Below are 16,946 nucleotides of genomic sequence, written 5' to 3' on the forward strand. Positions count from 1 at the left end.
CATATACAGATCACATAAACCACTAAAAGAAACACAGTATGAACAAGTGGAAAAAGTCATCCGAAGCCAGGAAAGACTGAACAACAAAGTGCAGATCAATTACCTCTGTTCTTTGCAGACTGTGGAGCTAGGAAGTGGGCCTAAATGCTGCCCACGTATCACTGCCTATATCTGGAATTTGGAGAACAGTTGGAGAATTATATGGTATTAAGAAGAAAGCAGAAAAGTGTCCCTATAGGACGCTTATAGCCTTAGTTCTTTTAGATGAGATTTGCTCTGGAAAACAGTGGTACATCCTCCCAATACATTACTGAGATGAGGTTCAAATGAGGAAGATCTAATAATTTTTAAGTGTCGGTAAATAATGATTCCCTTTGCTCTTTGAACAGAGATTTGAGCTCGAATGTAGCACTTTTTAAGTGGGGAAAGGAGGAGAGGAGAGGATAAACCACAGCTGGTGTCCTTAGGGGAAAAAACAGAGAGTGGCAAGTCTGCAGTGGGGAGTTCCTTAAGACAGCCTTTCATGCGGTTCTGCATCAGATGAATTCATTTACTTAGCTTTTTCAGCATTTTTGGTTAGTGGGTGACCAGAGCATTTGGGTGTAAAACACAGACTATGTAGATTTCTCTCTTTGTTCTTGACTTTCTTGACTTAAAATCCCTCTGGCCCAGGGAAAATCTAACTCACTGGATATATTTGTGAAGGCTAATGCAGCATTTTTATCCATGACTTAAAAGAAAAAAAAAAAAAGTTTCAGTGCTTAAAGCTGCATTCTGCCACTAAACCAAGAATAATATGCTGTGTTTCCATTTCAGCCTATGAATCTTTGTGGACATACTTATTATCCTCAGGAGCACCTCTAAGATCCTAAACTTGTGTATATGACAGTGTCCTGTGCATGCACCTCTGATTTCTATGAACATGATCCATTGGAGGGCTGTGTATGTGTGAATGGGTGTGCATCTCTGTGACTGTCTGAGTCAGGCAGTTTGCCTGCCTTACCCTGAAGAAGCACCCCTTCCTCTCTGCTTTTCTTCTTGCTCTGTTCCAGTCACCAAGGTTATATCCAGCAGCAAACTCCCTGGTCTGCTATGGCTCCCAGGAGAACAAACCTGCCTCTCTTCACCAATCTGGCTCAAAAGCACCACAGAAGCTCTAGATAACTGATGGCTGGGCTCTGTCAAAAAAACAACTAAACAAACAAAAAAAAAAAAAAAAAAAAAAAAAAGAAACACCTTGAATACCTCATGGAAGTTTAATGGTCTAAACATTTGGGAGTGAAATACTTCAGAAACGATCAGACTGTATAAGTAAGAAAACACCCCCACCAGACCCTCATATCCTACCACACCAGGAGGAGACTTGCATGTGCTTATTTTCTTTAATTCTGAGCCCTGGTGCCTTTCCAAGTAGATTTGGAGGGCTAGCTTGCATCCCCAGGCAAAGGGATGTCAGGGATAAGAGGGTGATCACTGATTCTCAGGAACACTCTGGGTTGCTACAAGTGTCAGAAATCAGAAAGAAAGAGGAAAGAACACATCATCCTACAACAGCAGCTCCCAGGACAGCAATCTCCAGTGATGTATAGAGAGGAGAATGTGTCAAAGTAGTTAGAAGGGAAAAAGAAAAAAAAAAACAAACACATGAAGAAGAGAAGGGCGGCTGAGTGACAAAAGAGTCATGGAGCAAACATCCAACCACAAATAATTTGAGGGCTTGATTTGTTCGTGTTACACTGCTGACACGGCATGTTTTCCCCTGCTGGCTGCCTTTGCTGTATCAGTGCTAATGTCTGGCAAACTTGGAGACTGCTTTCTTGCTAACAAAAGTGATAATTATCAATAGACAGCCCCGTGCGTGTCACCCGTGTCTAGATATGAGATCATTATAATCAAGAAAGAGGGATGATGAATATTTAGGTCACTTTGATGTGTTTTCCTGCAACACGGAGAAGAAGATGGTGTTCTGCTGAATCTGCTGCTGTGACAGCACAGAACTGCTCACTGTTTCATGCCCTTGACTCTTGGTGCTGGCTGTGAACACACATACATTTTTGCTTTTAGTGATCTTGTAGCCAGGAAATTGGCAGAGATCTTTTTGCTGGCCATGGGGGTTGCATAACTTTGTTGTGATGGTTGTTCATGTTATCTGTGTCTTCTGAAAATGGGTTTGGCTGAAGTTGGAAGGGACCTCAGGAAGTCATCTGGTCTGATTCCCATGGTCAAGTAGGGTCACACAACCAAGCTGCCCAGGACCATGTCCAGGCAGGTTTTGAGGGGGGGTTTCCAAGGAGGGAGACTCCACAACCTCTATGGGAAACCAGTGCCAGTGCTTCATCACCTCCACAGTAAAGAAGTGCTTCCTGATAGTCAAGGGGAACCTCCTCTGTTCCAGTTTGTGCCTGTTGGGCTCTATAGCCAAAGTCCTTGAATGTACATCATGATCACAAGACTCTACCTGGGGTCAAGTAAAAAGACTAAAGAAAATCCAGTTCAGTGCAACAGCTGAATATGGCCACATCACATTGGGTCTAGAAGCAAGAAAAGCAAAAGAAAATGCTCAGGGTAGAAGCTGAGCCCTGGTGCCTTTCCAAGATGGACAAGTATTTCTATCTTCCATGTGTGTTTGGTCTGGCATGCAATGTCCTCTGGAAGTTGTGTGTGACCTTCCCAATAAATTTGTTAAGCCTCAGTAAGCAGAGGAAAGATCCCACCAGAGCAAGAAGCAAGGAAAGCACAGTAGAGCAATTAAGACCGGAAAGGACTGTGGAAAAGAACCTGAAAAGATTTTCTTTCCACAGAACTCTTAGAGTTTGCAACAAATGTAAAGGACCCTTTGAAAATACTAGGTTGCCTGCTGCTTTTTGTTTAGGAACCTCCACCCAGCCGTCACAAGGAAGATACACAGGCTCTTAGACATTTCCCTAACAGCTCTTGTTTTAGGTAATGTAAATAACATTTTTTACATTAACATCTTATTTATGTAGAATCTTCTGTCTCAGCAGATGTCCTGCAGCTGTAGGTGTATAAAATATAGGGTAAGGGGGTGGGGAGGATTAATCTCTTCCTTATACTTGTGAGAAGAAAGAGCCACTGCAGTGGATGTTGTGAAGCAATGGGAGCATTACCAGACATCAAATATCACATGCCAGACATCAGGCCCAGAGCTGAGGCTCAGGGTTATTGTCATGCTACATAATCAACAGACGTGTAGCATAGCGTACATGTAACTCAAAATAAGTCCTTCATCTTTATAACCCCCTTCCCACTCAGTGAAAAATGATAACATTTGTGGACCACTGATGCGTGTAACTTGTGAATTCATTTTCATTTGTAACCTTGGAAATCTTTCGACTTGCCTTGTCAAGAACAACTTCTTATTGCCATCTTCCCACTGAGACAAGGACCAGACATGTAGTGGATATAAATCAGCTCAGGCATTAGCATCAACTTTTAAAACAAAATAAAATAAGCCCTTGAACAGAGATAAGTTACATGAAACACAGATCTGCAGAAACACAATGGTACATTTTGGTGAGATCCAATTTGAAAAAGCTGCTAGACAAGCTCCACTATACTTTTATAGCAACAGAGAGCGTAATTAACACACTAAACATTTGGCAGTAGTGGGGGAAGGTAAACGAGCCTTTGCAAATGTGGGCACTGTGCCTTTGCCAAGTCAGCTGCCTTTTTAAGAGGCTGGAGCATCTTGTCCAACCCTGCAATTACCACGTGTGTCAGCACGTGGGTTTGAAAGGCACAGATTTCCCCTGATGTGCTGCTTCTCTGCTTGCTTGTGAACTCACCTGTTGCCAGATTGCATCTTTTCTGACTCACTGCTTCAGAAGTACAACTGAGCCCATGCTGTGTGGATTCCAAAATACAGCAGCCTATATCCACTGAGACGTGTCTACAAGAGAACAGGCAGCAGCTGACACATTGATGCTCTGCCTAATAGCTGTGTCCAACAGTCATTTGTGGATAATGGGTCTAATTAATTAGTGGAGAAACACTTGGTGTGTCTGAGCTACACCAGGATAATTGCTAATATGGGCACTTTACACATTTGAGTCAACATTTTGTGCAGCTGGTATCTCAGGAGGAGAGGCACTTTGTACTGTTGTTCTTATCTACCCACCAGGAGTGAGCCCTTCAGCTGCTATACCTCGAAGAGTGCCCCTGCTTTCAGTGGAGAAGTGCCCATTTTACCAAGCCTTCAGAGCAAACCATAGGAGGAGGCAGTTACACACAGGAACCTGCACTATTTGGTCTAATTAGAAACACTTACTAAAGGCAGGTGTTAGCTTTGTAACCTGATCCATGTTGTAAAGGAACTCTACAGTTTTCCTTATTACCTTTGCTTTTCAGATGTTAAAGACTTCTCTGCTTTGTTTTTCACAGTGACAACATCTACTGACAGAGGGCAGGGAAATGCTGATGAGACAATATGGAACAAGTTCTCTTAATTGCTATGTATACCACAGCTCTTCTCTTGTCACTGACATTTGCCAGGTTAAGTACTCTTTTTGCTCTACAAAAGTCATAAAGTTCATTTATAAACGTAAAAAAGCCCCAAGCCTAGACTCCTAAACTGGCTGCAGACAAACACTATTAAAAATCTAGGACATAGTGTACTGCACCAGCAGAACAATTAGATATGTACATGTCTAGCCATTTCATGGATGGAAAAAGAAAAATTGACAGAATTACAAACTTGTCATATTCCACTTCTTTTTTCAGAGTATTGAATGTAACTTAAAATGAACAGCCAAGTTTATTTCCCGTGACAAACATCCAGGGACATCTTAAAATTAAAACAGAAGCAACCCAAATCAGAAGGCAAAGGAAACTTTGACAAAGCTTCAGAAACTTGTCAGATACAATCATTCACTAAGTGTACTCAAATCAGCCAAAAAGAAGGGCCCCCTTCACCACAATCTGCTGAGCAGTATTGAAAGGTTTCACTTGCATTGCTATCCACAGATTAGCTTAACAAAAATAATGCTGCAGGTTTTAATGCTAGGAACGAGTGAGCAAAAATTATATTGAGAAAACCAAGTGGGTTCCAAAAAATACATAAATAGTAATAATAAACAATAATAATAAAAAAGTAAACAACAGAATTTCTGCTAAGACTAAGAAAAAGAAGTCAAAGTGCATATTATTTAAGGTAACCTAAAATTTCACTCCAATTAAAAACGTCAATCAAAAAAAATCAGTCATGTTGAAGTAATGAGAATATTTCTCACCTCTTTCGCATGACTCAAGCTGCAAGCTACTTTAGAAAAGAAAAAATGATCAAATCATAAATATAACAGGATTAGAAAAGCCCCAAACAACAATAGCACATGATTTGACCAGGCTGAAAAGTTATTTGCTAACAAAATTGAGAGGACAAGATTCAAGCATAACTGGTGGTTACCAGGAATGTTTGTTCAGAATGTTTTCTACCTATGGTGCTTCAAGTGACTAAGTGATCAAGTGACTTATTCAGACAAAAAGCTCTTGAAGAAGAGCATGGACAAGGGCAAGAATGAAAGGAACACTGAGAAGATGAAAAGCTTTTGCCTGCTGCTTTTCTTGGTAAAAATAATAGGTGCAGAACAAAATGCCAGTCAATGTCCCATCGTGAAAACATTTTCTCCTTTGTAAATAAACATGTAGGCAGTTATATATTGCAAATAAATATTAGACAGAATATAAATTATTCACAGGCAATTATGAATGTTGTCATGGCAATAACTCAACAAGCAGTTGCATTTGGGACAGGAGCCTGGTCCAAGTGCTCTGATTCTGAGGACATGTTTCTGTTTCAAAACTCACCATTCTTTTTCAAACTCAGTATCCTGCCTCTGGCAAAACAGCATCGTAGTTTTCTTTCTAAAAACATCTTGCCAATTGTAAACCCCTGTCTACAAAGTGGGGGGATGTCATCAGCCTTACCTCCACATAATTATAAAAATGGTATTCCCTGCCATGTAATGTTATGTGGCTCTGTAATATCCAGCCTAGTCTGATGGAAGCAGTAAACTCTACCAGCTGATTTTATAGTCTATGTAAAAAATTATTCGTTTTTTATTTTTATTTTTGTATGCTTAGCAACAGTAGTTTTAAGAGAGACAAACTATTCCAATTCTCAGTTATCTTTCTACAAACTACAAGAAATTCTTACGAAACAGAGCTGTCACATGGTATCTTTGCCAAGGCTTAACAAAGTGTTTTAATAAAGACTTGCATTATTCAGAGGGAGCTGTATTTTAAAATGAATTAAATATTTTGAATTATTCTTGGTCATTACACCAAAGTACATTTTTTCATTGACTCCAAAATGGCTATTTTTCATCCAGTATGCTGTCTTTTATATTAATGTTTGTTTTTTATATTAACTTTTATTTCTTATTCCCTAATTTGCTGTTTTAGCTAATTGCACGAGATGTGGAAGTATGAACACTAATTGCTAAATCAGGCTCCAGCTTTTAAAAGACTCGGGGGAAATAAACCAACAAATGTGAGGACAGGGACCTGTTTATTTTCCCTGCTCCCTTTCCGATGGGATGCAGAAAAAGTCCCAGTATTTTAAGAGAATACACTTTTATGCTGAAGAGTGGCTTATTTTTATTTTATTACTGGGGGGAGGGAGAGAGGTTGCTAATCCCTTTTCCAATCATGGAGTCTTGCCAGGGAATTTGCAAGGTATTAATTGCCATATGGAAAGCATGTTCATGAATGTGTACATATGTTGCTATGTATACACACAAGCTTGTGTATGTATGAGTAGAAATGTCTTTGTAGAGACAGTTTTAGTTTTAGTCGACATATTCTGCAGGCTACACAACAGTTGCTGACCACACACACCTGAACTGTTGCCTTGTGCGTGCTGACTGTGGAAATGGGTTTGCTCTTTGAGGGTGGAGGTTCCTGAGAGAACACAAAGAAATTCCATCCCATTTGGATCTCTCTTTCTCCATTCTTTTCAGTCTGGCACGTCTTTTCACACTGAAGTTTCTGATCTCCAGTGACTACTGCTTTATGATTTGGCCCTGAGCTATCTCCCTTTCTTTTGACAATTTTAACACAGCTGTTGACACAGAGTTATCTGCAATAGTGCCTGTCATCCTTGGGACACAGGCAGAAGTCTGTAGAAGACTGTAAGACAGAAGACTGTAAGGACTTCAGCTTTTAGTTGGTATGCTGTTGAGATTTGTTCTGACTCTGGAATAAATTTTGGGATGTGGGGCTTTTATCTTGATTTTCTTCTAGTTGACACCTTTTGATGACTCCCTGAAATGTTCTAAGATTTAAATTAAACTTAAATGCATTGTCAGTAAGATTCTTGTTTACCAATGGTAAGGAGGACCTATTTCTCTCTGTCTCTCACTAGCTGTGCCTTCTGACTGTAAGAGTGAGAGAGAAAAACAGCATCTTTCTGGATTCTCATTTTGCCCTGTGCAGAAAGCAGAGAAACAGGAATATTGTGTAAGACAGGGGATGATGTAGAGCTGCAAGAAGCCACAGTGTGTTCCCTAACAGCCACAGAGAAGAGGCAGAGCATGCCACTGTTTGACTTGCATAAGGCACTGTACAGGGTATTGCCATAAACAGCCCTTCATGAGTGCTGAGCTGAAAAAAGGCTTATGGAGCTGGAGCCAAGTTGGTGGAAACTTCTGAAAACTGCGTCCCACAAAACTTAACACTTCCTTGGAACAACAGATTGAGAGCCTTTTTCCTCCCTGCCAATAAATGGCAAATTAGAGTAACAGAATTCAGTCATTCATGTGGAATCACTACAGTCACCCCTGGGAACCAGCCTTTCGCCTGAGTCTGAGGCACAAGATAGCATTACTCATGATCTTGCCCTGAATTAAGGCTTTTGAAAACCATGAAGCGTGTTTGTAAGAGCCTCAGGCTCTGGGTCTGAAGAAGATCCCAGATGAGGCCTGCAAGGTGGCCAGCTCTGACAGACACCTCGCACAGGTTGGCTCTACACTGTCCAGGCTGAGGGTGTTTCACCATCAGCCGATTAAATGTCAAGCAATTTTCATCATTAGTAATAAGCATGGATGCTGATATTTTCTCCCCAGCAGAGAATGCAATCAACTGAAATGCCCTGCGGTTTTGTTTTAGCAGGTTGCCAAACCTTTTGGCATTGCTTTTGTAGATTCTTCCCCACTATGTTTAGAAGTTGTTGAGAAACTTGCCTGCTACTATTACAGTGATATTATTCATTTATTTTTGTAACATGCTCCTAGATGAAATGCACATGGCCATAAAATTGTAGAGTGGTTCTGTAGCAGATTTTCTTTGTGAAGGCCCTTTACAGAGATAAAGGTACTTTATAAAAAACTCCAATGTAGAAACACTCTATCCTCTGCTGACTATCCCCATACAGCAGGATGCTGAAACCTGGGAGTCACTTGGAAAAAGAGAAGACTGTAAAACTGACTAAGAATCCAACTTAGCTCAGAAAGGATTGTGCAAAGCTTGACTTAGTGGAAGGTGAGGTTCATACAAAGTATAGGAAAAGCAAATTGAGTGTAAATATCCAAATATTCAGGAAAAAAAAAAAAAAAAAGGCTGTGATCACTGGCAACCTGAACACATGCTGTCAGTCACCCTCATTAAGTGCCACTTACAGGAAACCAAAGTGAGAACGTTGGGATGAGCAATGCACTGACTTTGAAGATCAGAGGGAAGATCGTTGAATGAATATGTATATGGACATGGAAAAGGAAAATGATGAAAGGGGGAACACTTACAGGAGAAAGCATAGAGAGACCAACCTGTTCACTTACTTCTTCCCTCAGTTCTACTGAAAACATGGGAACTCTTTTTTTTTTTTTTTTTTTTTTCTGATTCCTCTTTTTTTTCTCATTCCCCCACCCAAATTTCAATTGAAAAGATTAGTTAGAGTCTTTCATGGATTTCAGTTAAGAAAGTGGTTTTTACATGGCAACAATTTAAAACACAATGAAGGCTAATATAATTTCAATTTTATGCTTAAGAAATATAATCTACAATACAACAAAGAAGACATTACTTTTAAAGTGGCACAAGAGATTATATGTCTGTACAGTAAAAGCACACAATACATCCTATTGTCTCAGGCATACTTCAGCTCCTGTAGGAGCTGGGTGGCAAAAATTAAATATGATCAATGTTACAAAGAAGAAACGTACAAAGTACAGTAAATTTCTGTAGTGAAACTAGGATAACTTAAAACAGCCAGTAATCAAACTGGTTAATTGTTGTTGGTTTTGTAGCACAGGCAGGAATGAGAATCCAAGGCCATCTGCCCACTACTTTCCTAATGCAGAAGAGAAACTGCAGATCTGGGACAGTGAGGCCAATCCTGTTCTCCCTGTCTGAGGAAGAGCATCAGAGCTGGGATCATCTTAAGGTGCCCTTTGTATTCCTTATTTGTGCCTCTGATGGACAGATCTTCAAATGTTTCAGTGCTAAGAAAGGGCTGGTGCCCCAGCACAGCATGTCTCTCCTGCTTCTTTCTATAACAACCAGAAGGGGAACTGGAAGATGCTGGACTTACCTGGAATCACAGGATGGCTTAGGCTGGAAGAAACATCTAGAGGTCATACGGTCCAAAACAAGGCCAGCCTTGATGCTGGATGAGGTTCATCAGCATGTTGTCCAAGCAAGTTCTGAGTACGTCCAGTGACAGGAATGCCACAACATCACTGGGCAACCTCTCACAGCACCTAACTATTTCCAGTGCCATAATAGTTTTCATTATCATTCAACAGAAATTTTCCTTTCTGCCATTTGTGGCTCTAGTCCTTTTGCTCTACACCTCTGAAGAACACCTGGATACATCTTCCTTTGTTGAAGGCAACTGTGAGATCTCCAACTCCTCACTAGCCCAAGCTTTCTTATTTACAGGCCGAAACAATACATCCCCAGCTGGATTTCACACTGCTAACCAATACTTTTTGAGTTGTTGGCCGCAGTCTGCAGTCATATTCATAGTCAGCTTGTTGACATGGGATGTTTTCACTAGAAGGATGTGGGACTTTATGTTACGTGTTAATGTATTGTGCCTGTTGTGTTTGTTTTTTTTGTGTTTTTTTTTTTTTTTTTTTTTTTTGTGCGTGTGTGTGTGTGTTTGTGTGTTTCAAGTTGTATAACAGATGAAAAATATTTGAAAGTTTTGAATCAGACAAATCTAGATTTCACATCTTTTAATAATTTAGGAGCCAACCAGAAATTACAGTTATTAAAGACTGTTGCGTTTTCACTTTCATAGCTGTGCAAGTGAATGCCGAGTAAATGTGACATACTCCCATCTATCTTTATCTGATTAATCACTATGAGAAAACATCCCCATCTGAGATGACAATAACAGATTAACTCTAGCCCTCTAGAAGAAGCTGAACAGTGGCACAGCTCCCTTCCTCATCCCACAGGAAAGAAACCAGAGTTTGTAAGCTCCTAGTGGCCAAGCAATAGGCAGTGGGAACAGAGACATATTAATCCTACTCCTCCCTGAGGTTATAGGCAGAAAACAGAGCGAATCTCCATGCCTGAGCCCATGTCAGTTCATGCAGAGTAGTGATGGGAGACAGTCCTAGTCCCCCATGCATGGGGTGGGGAGCTTACAGTTCTGTGCAACAGGGGTACCCTGTTCTGCCCTGGCTTCCCAAAAGGCTGGCTGCATGGCATGCTCCATCACTGAAACTGTACACAAACTCAGAGCTATGGGGAGACACGGAAAGGACTTTATTCAAAAAGACACAGGGCTGAAGAGAGTACAGGAATGATCTCCTTGACATTTAACTCAGTCATTAGAAGAGTGATTAAAATAAGAAACTGGGAGATATAAGGAGTCTTTACCTGTAAGAGTTACATTATACACTAATTTTACAGTGCAGCCATTCTATTTTTCAAATATTCAAAAATATTTCAGTACTCATTGTAATTTTTTTTTTAATGTGTAAATTACTGCAGCATTTTAAATTTAAAATATTTTCTAAAGTGTGCTTTAATACAAATTTTTTGATCATGCAAATGTGTAGATGTTATACCTGGAGTGATGTATGTACAACATCCATTAATCGGTCTTGTCCTATGCAGCTGATGGCAGAAACCATCAACCATGTCCTGCAAACAGTCAAGTAATAGTACAACTTTAACCACAGTACAATCTTGCTTGACTGCAGAAAGACTAGTCAATTAAAGTCACATTGCTGACATAAGATATATTGGAAAGCTCCTGGGCACTGAAGTGAGCAGTGCAGACTGTTTTCCTTTCCTGATATGTGATTTATAACGTCCCAGACTTTGAAAGAGTACCATGCAGTTTGGATGATGAAGCAGGGGAATTATGCAGCTTGCTCCTTACAACTTGAATAGTTCTGAATGACTGTTTCACATGATTCACTTGGAGCCTTTGTCTCATTCCCTTAATGAAGGAATCGAGACAGAAATGGATATATTTAAGTATCAAAAACATCTCTATGCTTTTCAGAAACAGAGAAACAAGGACATCAGCAAAACCTATAATTTTCTCTGTCAACATTTAGAATGCACTGCAACTCAATAAACTGCAAACTGTATTAAAGGTATGACAAATTTTGTGCAAGGCCATAATTTTCCCTTAACAAAATTTTTTTGATCATCTCAGAATATTTAAGTGGCTCTCAATAATGTAGCTCTCAATATGTTCGGTGTTATATTTAAAAGATTTCATTTGTTAAAGTTTTCATGTGTTACTGAAGTCAATGCTTCAATGTGGTATAGTTTGTATTAAAGGATAATATTCAAACTAAACATACAGCTTTTTAACAGATGTTTAATTACAGCAGCTTCTCAAACTCAGAAATCATTTGTGGATCTCAGTTATTTCAGAAGAAACTACTTATATACAAATGTGTGCTACTTTGCCCCATTATCTTTTCACTGTCGTGGGGCAAGACATAGTTGGTAGCATTTTTACCTAAAGAGAGTATCGATTCCTCTTTGCTGATTCCAAAACAACATGACCAAAAAACTCTAAAACAAACAAGTAACGGATAAGAAAACTTGTTATTCGTCTTCTAAATTCTTTTAACAAAATACCATCAATAAAAATGGTAACCTCAGAACTCACTTCTTGCTTGTACTGTAGCCTTAACTTCCTCACTGTTTGCATTCTCCAACAAGTTGTCTAAGTTTGATTTATTTTTTTATAAATATACAGGAATGCAGTTATTTATTGTCCAACTGCTGCTTTGTTACAGAAGAGTCTTGTTCTCACACTCATAACTATCCACTGGAAAGATTCAGGTTTGAATAGAGATAGAAGTCTTGATTAACAAATATAAAACTGGTTCCTATTAATAATCCTCTATGGACTAAAAGGCAGTTTTGTTATGTTCTTGGAACTCTGAAAGCAAACTTTGTACATTTTGACAATGTCACAATGCTGCAATACTAACTCTTCTCCATCTCCCTGAGAAAGGTGAAACCTGCTACTTTTTGAACCAATCAAGGCCATTCATGATGTAAAAGACAGATACACTGAATGCTTCTCTCACCCTTGGCAAAACTTGCCCCTTTGTGAGGAAGAACCCTATGATACTCGGCAGTACCTTAAGAAGCATGCTGGGCTGGTGCTGCCACTGTGCAGAAGGACTAATTTAATTTTTACAGTGATACTTGTGCTGCCTTCACTGTGGCTGAACACTGAACGTATATTTTACACCACCAACTTGCTTCTTAAAGTCCAGTTTCTGTAATAAAAGTTAATAAAAGTGAAGATCAAGGAATGAGAAATAGACACATGAAAGGTTTCAAATAACACACACTAAAGATTTTAAATAAATATTTTAATTCTATTATTGGCATTTACAAGTAGAAAGCATACAGTATGTTACAATTTTATCAAAATGTGAAAAATATGGATGTTACATAAGTAACAAATGTAAAAAAGGTATTTTTCTTACCTTCCCTGAAAGTAAGAAAACTATTCAGCATAGGAAAATATCGATATAAAAAACACAGCTTAGGTAAAAAAAAAAAAAAAAAATTGAAGTTTTTACACAGTACGATAGGTTCATCAGATCTGCATGAAGATGTAAGGACTTTGTGAAGTTCTACTTATCCTAAAACCTTAGGGAATTTGGGTCAAACAGTAAGCTACATTAATGAGTCTACAAGTAGTTTTCCCTCATATCTGCTCCAAAATGCTAGAGTGCAGTAATTTTCTATACAATAAATAATTCTTCAAAGTTTTCATCATAGAAAATTATATAATGCAGAAAATGCCACTCCAAAGGTCACAAAGGCTAGGCAGTGCTTTAATAATAATTATGATAATACTTATTATAGTGCTTTATAATGTGTAAGCACTTCAGATGAGTTAACTAATTAGTCCTCACAACAACCCTGTGAGGTAGGTGAGTGTTACTACTACCTTTCCAGAGTACAGATGGGACAATGGGATCTGGGGAGAAGCATGGGCTGCAGCAGCTGCACAGCTACGATGAGAGACCAAGAGATATGGAAATGGAGTTTCTTTCCTCGTTCCCCTTGATTATGATGCTGTGAGCCAGGTGACCTGGCTGTGCTGTGCTGACATATGCTGAGCACTGCCCTTCCACTGGAAGCACTGAGGTGGGGCAGGCAAGGAGCAGGGTTGAGCATCCCCAAATATTTTACAGAGATTCAGAAGCTCTCACACAACTTTGTCAATTAAAAAATAAAAAACAAAATCCCCAAAAGAAGACAGAAAAGCCCCCAAACAAATTAACAAGCTGAAAAGAACAATATCTCCTAAAGTGCTGACCAGCTTGAGCTGCTTCAAGCACCTCTTGTATGGAATAAGACTTACAGCACTGTTGCCAGCAATTACTCAAGCTGATTTCTTCCATAATCTTTACATGTGAGCAACTGCAGGATATGGTAGCTATGTTTTCTGAGACACCTTACTACTGTAATTCCTTCATTCATCATCCTTCTTCCATGCACTTCTTAAGGAAAATTAAATCCTCAATACTTTTGCATTGTAAAGCACGTTAGTAGCTGGAGACAATATGCACATCCTTCACGATTAAAAAAAAAAATTAGTTCATTTTCAGAACAAAGCATTATTAATTTAAGAATCACAAACCAAACAATGGTAAATAGGAAACCCTTTTAAAAAGCTGCATGCCAAATATCTTGTTTCCAAATAGATTGCATGCAGGAGAAATAAATTCATCCAAGCATAATTAAATTAAAAATGTTTTAAGTCTCTTTCAGCAGCATAATGGTTATTATTTTCAAAGTCTCCTCCAACCAAACTGGCCTGGGGTGCGAATGCTGACCTTTCCTTTCCTACAACCATACAATGGTCTGACTGTCCCGTGGCCTTGCCCTGCGGCAATACCTGGAGACAAAGCCTATACATACTCTTCTGCTTCCCCCTCTTTGGAAACAGGCTTCGTTGTACCACCTTTGCTGTCTTCACTCGCTGCTGCTGCTGCTGCTGTTTTTTCAGGAAGTGATGCCAAATCCTTGAAAACATCTACATAATGCCCGAAGCCCGGGCCCCAGTTCAAGAGATTGTCCCAGTTGAAGCTTCCTGCCTGCTGCCCCAGCTTCACAGGCAGGGAGCTCTCCCCGGTGCCAGCCGCCTGTGCCCCCACGGGCCCTCCCTCCCCTCGGCGGCCAGGATACCGCCGAGGCTTCAGCCTTGCACCGTAATTGTCCTCGTCATCTGCGTCAGACTCGTTGACCTGGGATAATTTGGGCATCCTGGAGGTGTAGGCTATGGGCTTATCCCTGTCATACTCCATCTCGGAGCACGTGAAGGATTCGTGGGAGTCGCTGTCAGAGGAGGACTCGGGTGCGGGAATGCCGTCGGCCGGGTTCCTCGTCCGGGACAGGGGCCTTCTGCAGTCCTCCTCAGAAGAGGACCGGCCGTGGTCGGCGCTGCAGATGCTGGGGTTTCTGGGGCGAGGGGTGTTCAGTCTCTCCACCTCTTCGATGGACAGCCCCACCGGAGGAGCAGACTCCAGAGGGATCTGCCCGATGGGCTGCTTCAGGCGGCTGCCTGGTCGGGAGCCGTGGCTCGCCATGGTCTGCGGACTCTTACTTCTCCTCCCCAGCCGAGTGGCGTAGTTGAAAATGCCGGGCTGGCAGACATCGTTGTGCATCTCCAGTGGGCTCCCTTCCCTTATGGCGAGGTGCAGCTCCCTGGCTGGGCTGTGCCTGTAGAAAGTGGACGACTTGGAGAAGGGCGCAGGGCTGTGCCGAGACAGGGGGTTGGGAGTAGGGCAGGCCGAGTGGCTTAAAGACGTCGTCCTCAAGCCCTGGCCGTAAGACGGCTGGTACGTCAGGCTGCTGGCTCCCAGGGGCATGGGGGACTGCCGGGCAAAGCCCAGTGGGCTGTGCCTCTGGATGGAGAACTTGGGTGTGTGGCTCCGAAACTGCTTGTAGTGCTGGATGATGTCGGCGTCCGAGGGGGCAATGCTGCTGGCATTGTCAATATCATAGTGCTCAATTTCAGGCTCGGGGGAGGCCAGAGGGGCACTGGGGATGGTCTCTGTGGCATGAGGGATGTCGGTCTCATCGTAGATGAGATAGGGGTTTTCCCTTTCAATGATATCGGGTTTTGGGTTCCCTTCGGGCTGCTTCCTGACTGTCATGTCATCGCCGTAGGGTGGGATGTTGTCAGGGTCATCGAATGCCACGTTCTCGCTTCCTTTTTTCTTTTTCTCCTTTGTTTTCTTCTCCTCCTTCGGGGCCTTTGACTTCTTCCCTCGGCACTGGTTGCAGAGGATGAGGCTGAGGACCAGCAGTGCCAGCACCGTTGCGCAGCTGCCCACAATGGCCGGCACGGCCCAGAGGGGCAGGGACAGCTCGGCAGGGTGTGGGGACGGCAGGCACACGTGGCCACCACTGAGCCCCGCTCTGCAGACATGGCCAGGGCCGCAGGAGACCCCCAGGCACGCCACCACTGTCTCACACCTCCGCCCTGCATAGGCCTCGGGGCAGCTGCAGGTGAAGCCAGTGTGCGGCCCGGGCTCACAGCTGCCTCCATTTTGGCAGGGGTTGGAGGCGCAGGCGCCCGGCGGGACGCACTGGTAGGCGTACCACTGGTTGATGCACATCAGCTCACCCCAGCAAGGACTGCTGGCACAGACATTGGGGCCACGGCAGCCAATCTTAACCGAGGGGTCTGTTTTGGAGAGGGTGGCGAGGCTGTGCTTGCCGGTGAAGGGGAGGCTCTCCTCACCGTACTTGATGTAGGAAATGCAGCCGTCGAAGCCTAGGAAAGAAAGCAGCAGTCACTTTGGGATCTGGAGATTGAGCATGCACTGTCAGAAGACGCATAAGAAACTCTGAGCATTGATGCCATGCTAAAGGGAAAGCCTGCTATTGATCAGATTAGAAGCCTTGCAGTATGTGTTTTACCTCCTGGAACAAAAGGTAAAACAAACACACCGGCAACAAATTGCAAAACCCGAGGCCATGATGGAGGTGGCAGCTTTCTTTTGTGATGCTATATCAAACAGCATGTGGGGCAAATTGTGCATTTAGTTACTACACAAAGCCTCCTTACCTTCACAAGTGCATCTTGGGTGTACTGAGCTTATGGTTGCTTCCCCACATTTTTACCTTCCACTGTAATTACTGTAGAAGTATCTGTGATATTAAGGACACTGGTGTAATTTGGAGTAACTCCACTTGTTTCACCTGAAGGATGGACTGTTCAGATGTTTCACTATCTAACAATCTGTTGAATCATTTAGAGTACGGTGTACGAAATGTTTTCTTGCTTTCTTTAAATATTTCCTCTTGATTGTAATGACTATTTTGTTCATAAACTTGACGGTTTTGGGGGGGGGTACATATTAAAAAGGAACTGAAATCTGCTTCTAAGCAAGAGAAGGTTAGGTAAAGGCTACTCATCCCTGGAGCTTCTGATGTAACTTTTATAACTTACAAAAATTTTTTTTTTTTTTTTTTAA

The 16,946-nt window shown here is 41.7% G+C and overlaps 1 protein-coding gene across 1 annotated transcript in view; it reads right to left on the reverse strand.

Moving 5' to 3' along the window:
- Window positions 1-14,372: 14,372 nt before the first annotated feature.
- FAT4 (FAT atypical cadherin 4) overlaps window positions 14,373-16,946 on the reverse strand; it is a gene marked incomplete at both ends in the record, with an annotated part of 139,893 nt that continues 137,319 nt past the window's right edge. The window contains one exon of the mRNA XM_084286708.1: window positions 14,373-16,243. Within this exon, the coding sequence (XP_084142834.1) occupies window positions 14,373-16,243 (1,871 nt within the window). The remainder of the gene's footprint in view (window positions 16,244-16,946) is intronic.

The sequence above is a fragment of the Netta rufina genome, assembly GCF_964035555.1.
Source record: "Netta rufina genome assembly, chromosome: 4".
NCBI classification, from domain to species: Eukaryota; Metazoa; Chordata; class Aves; order Anseriformes; family Anatidae; genus Netta; species Netta rufina.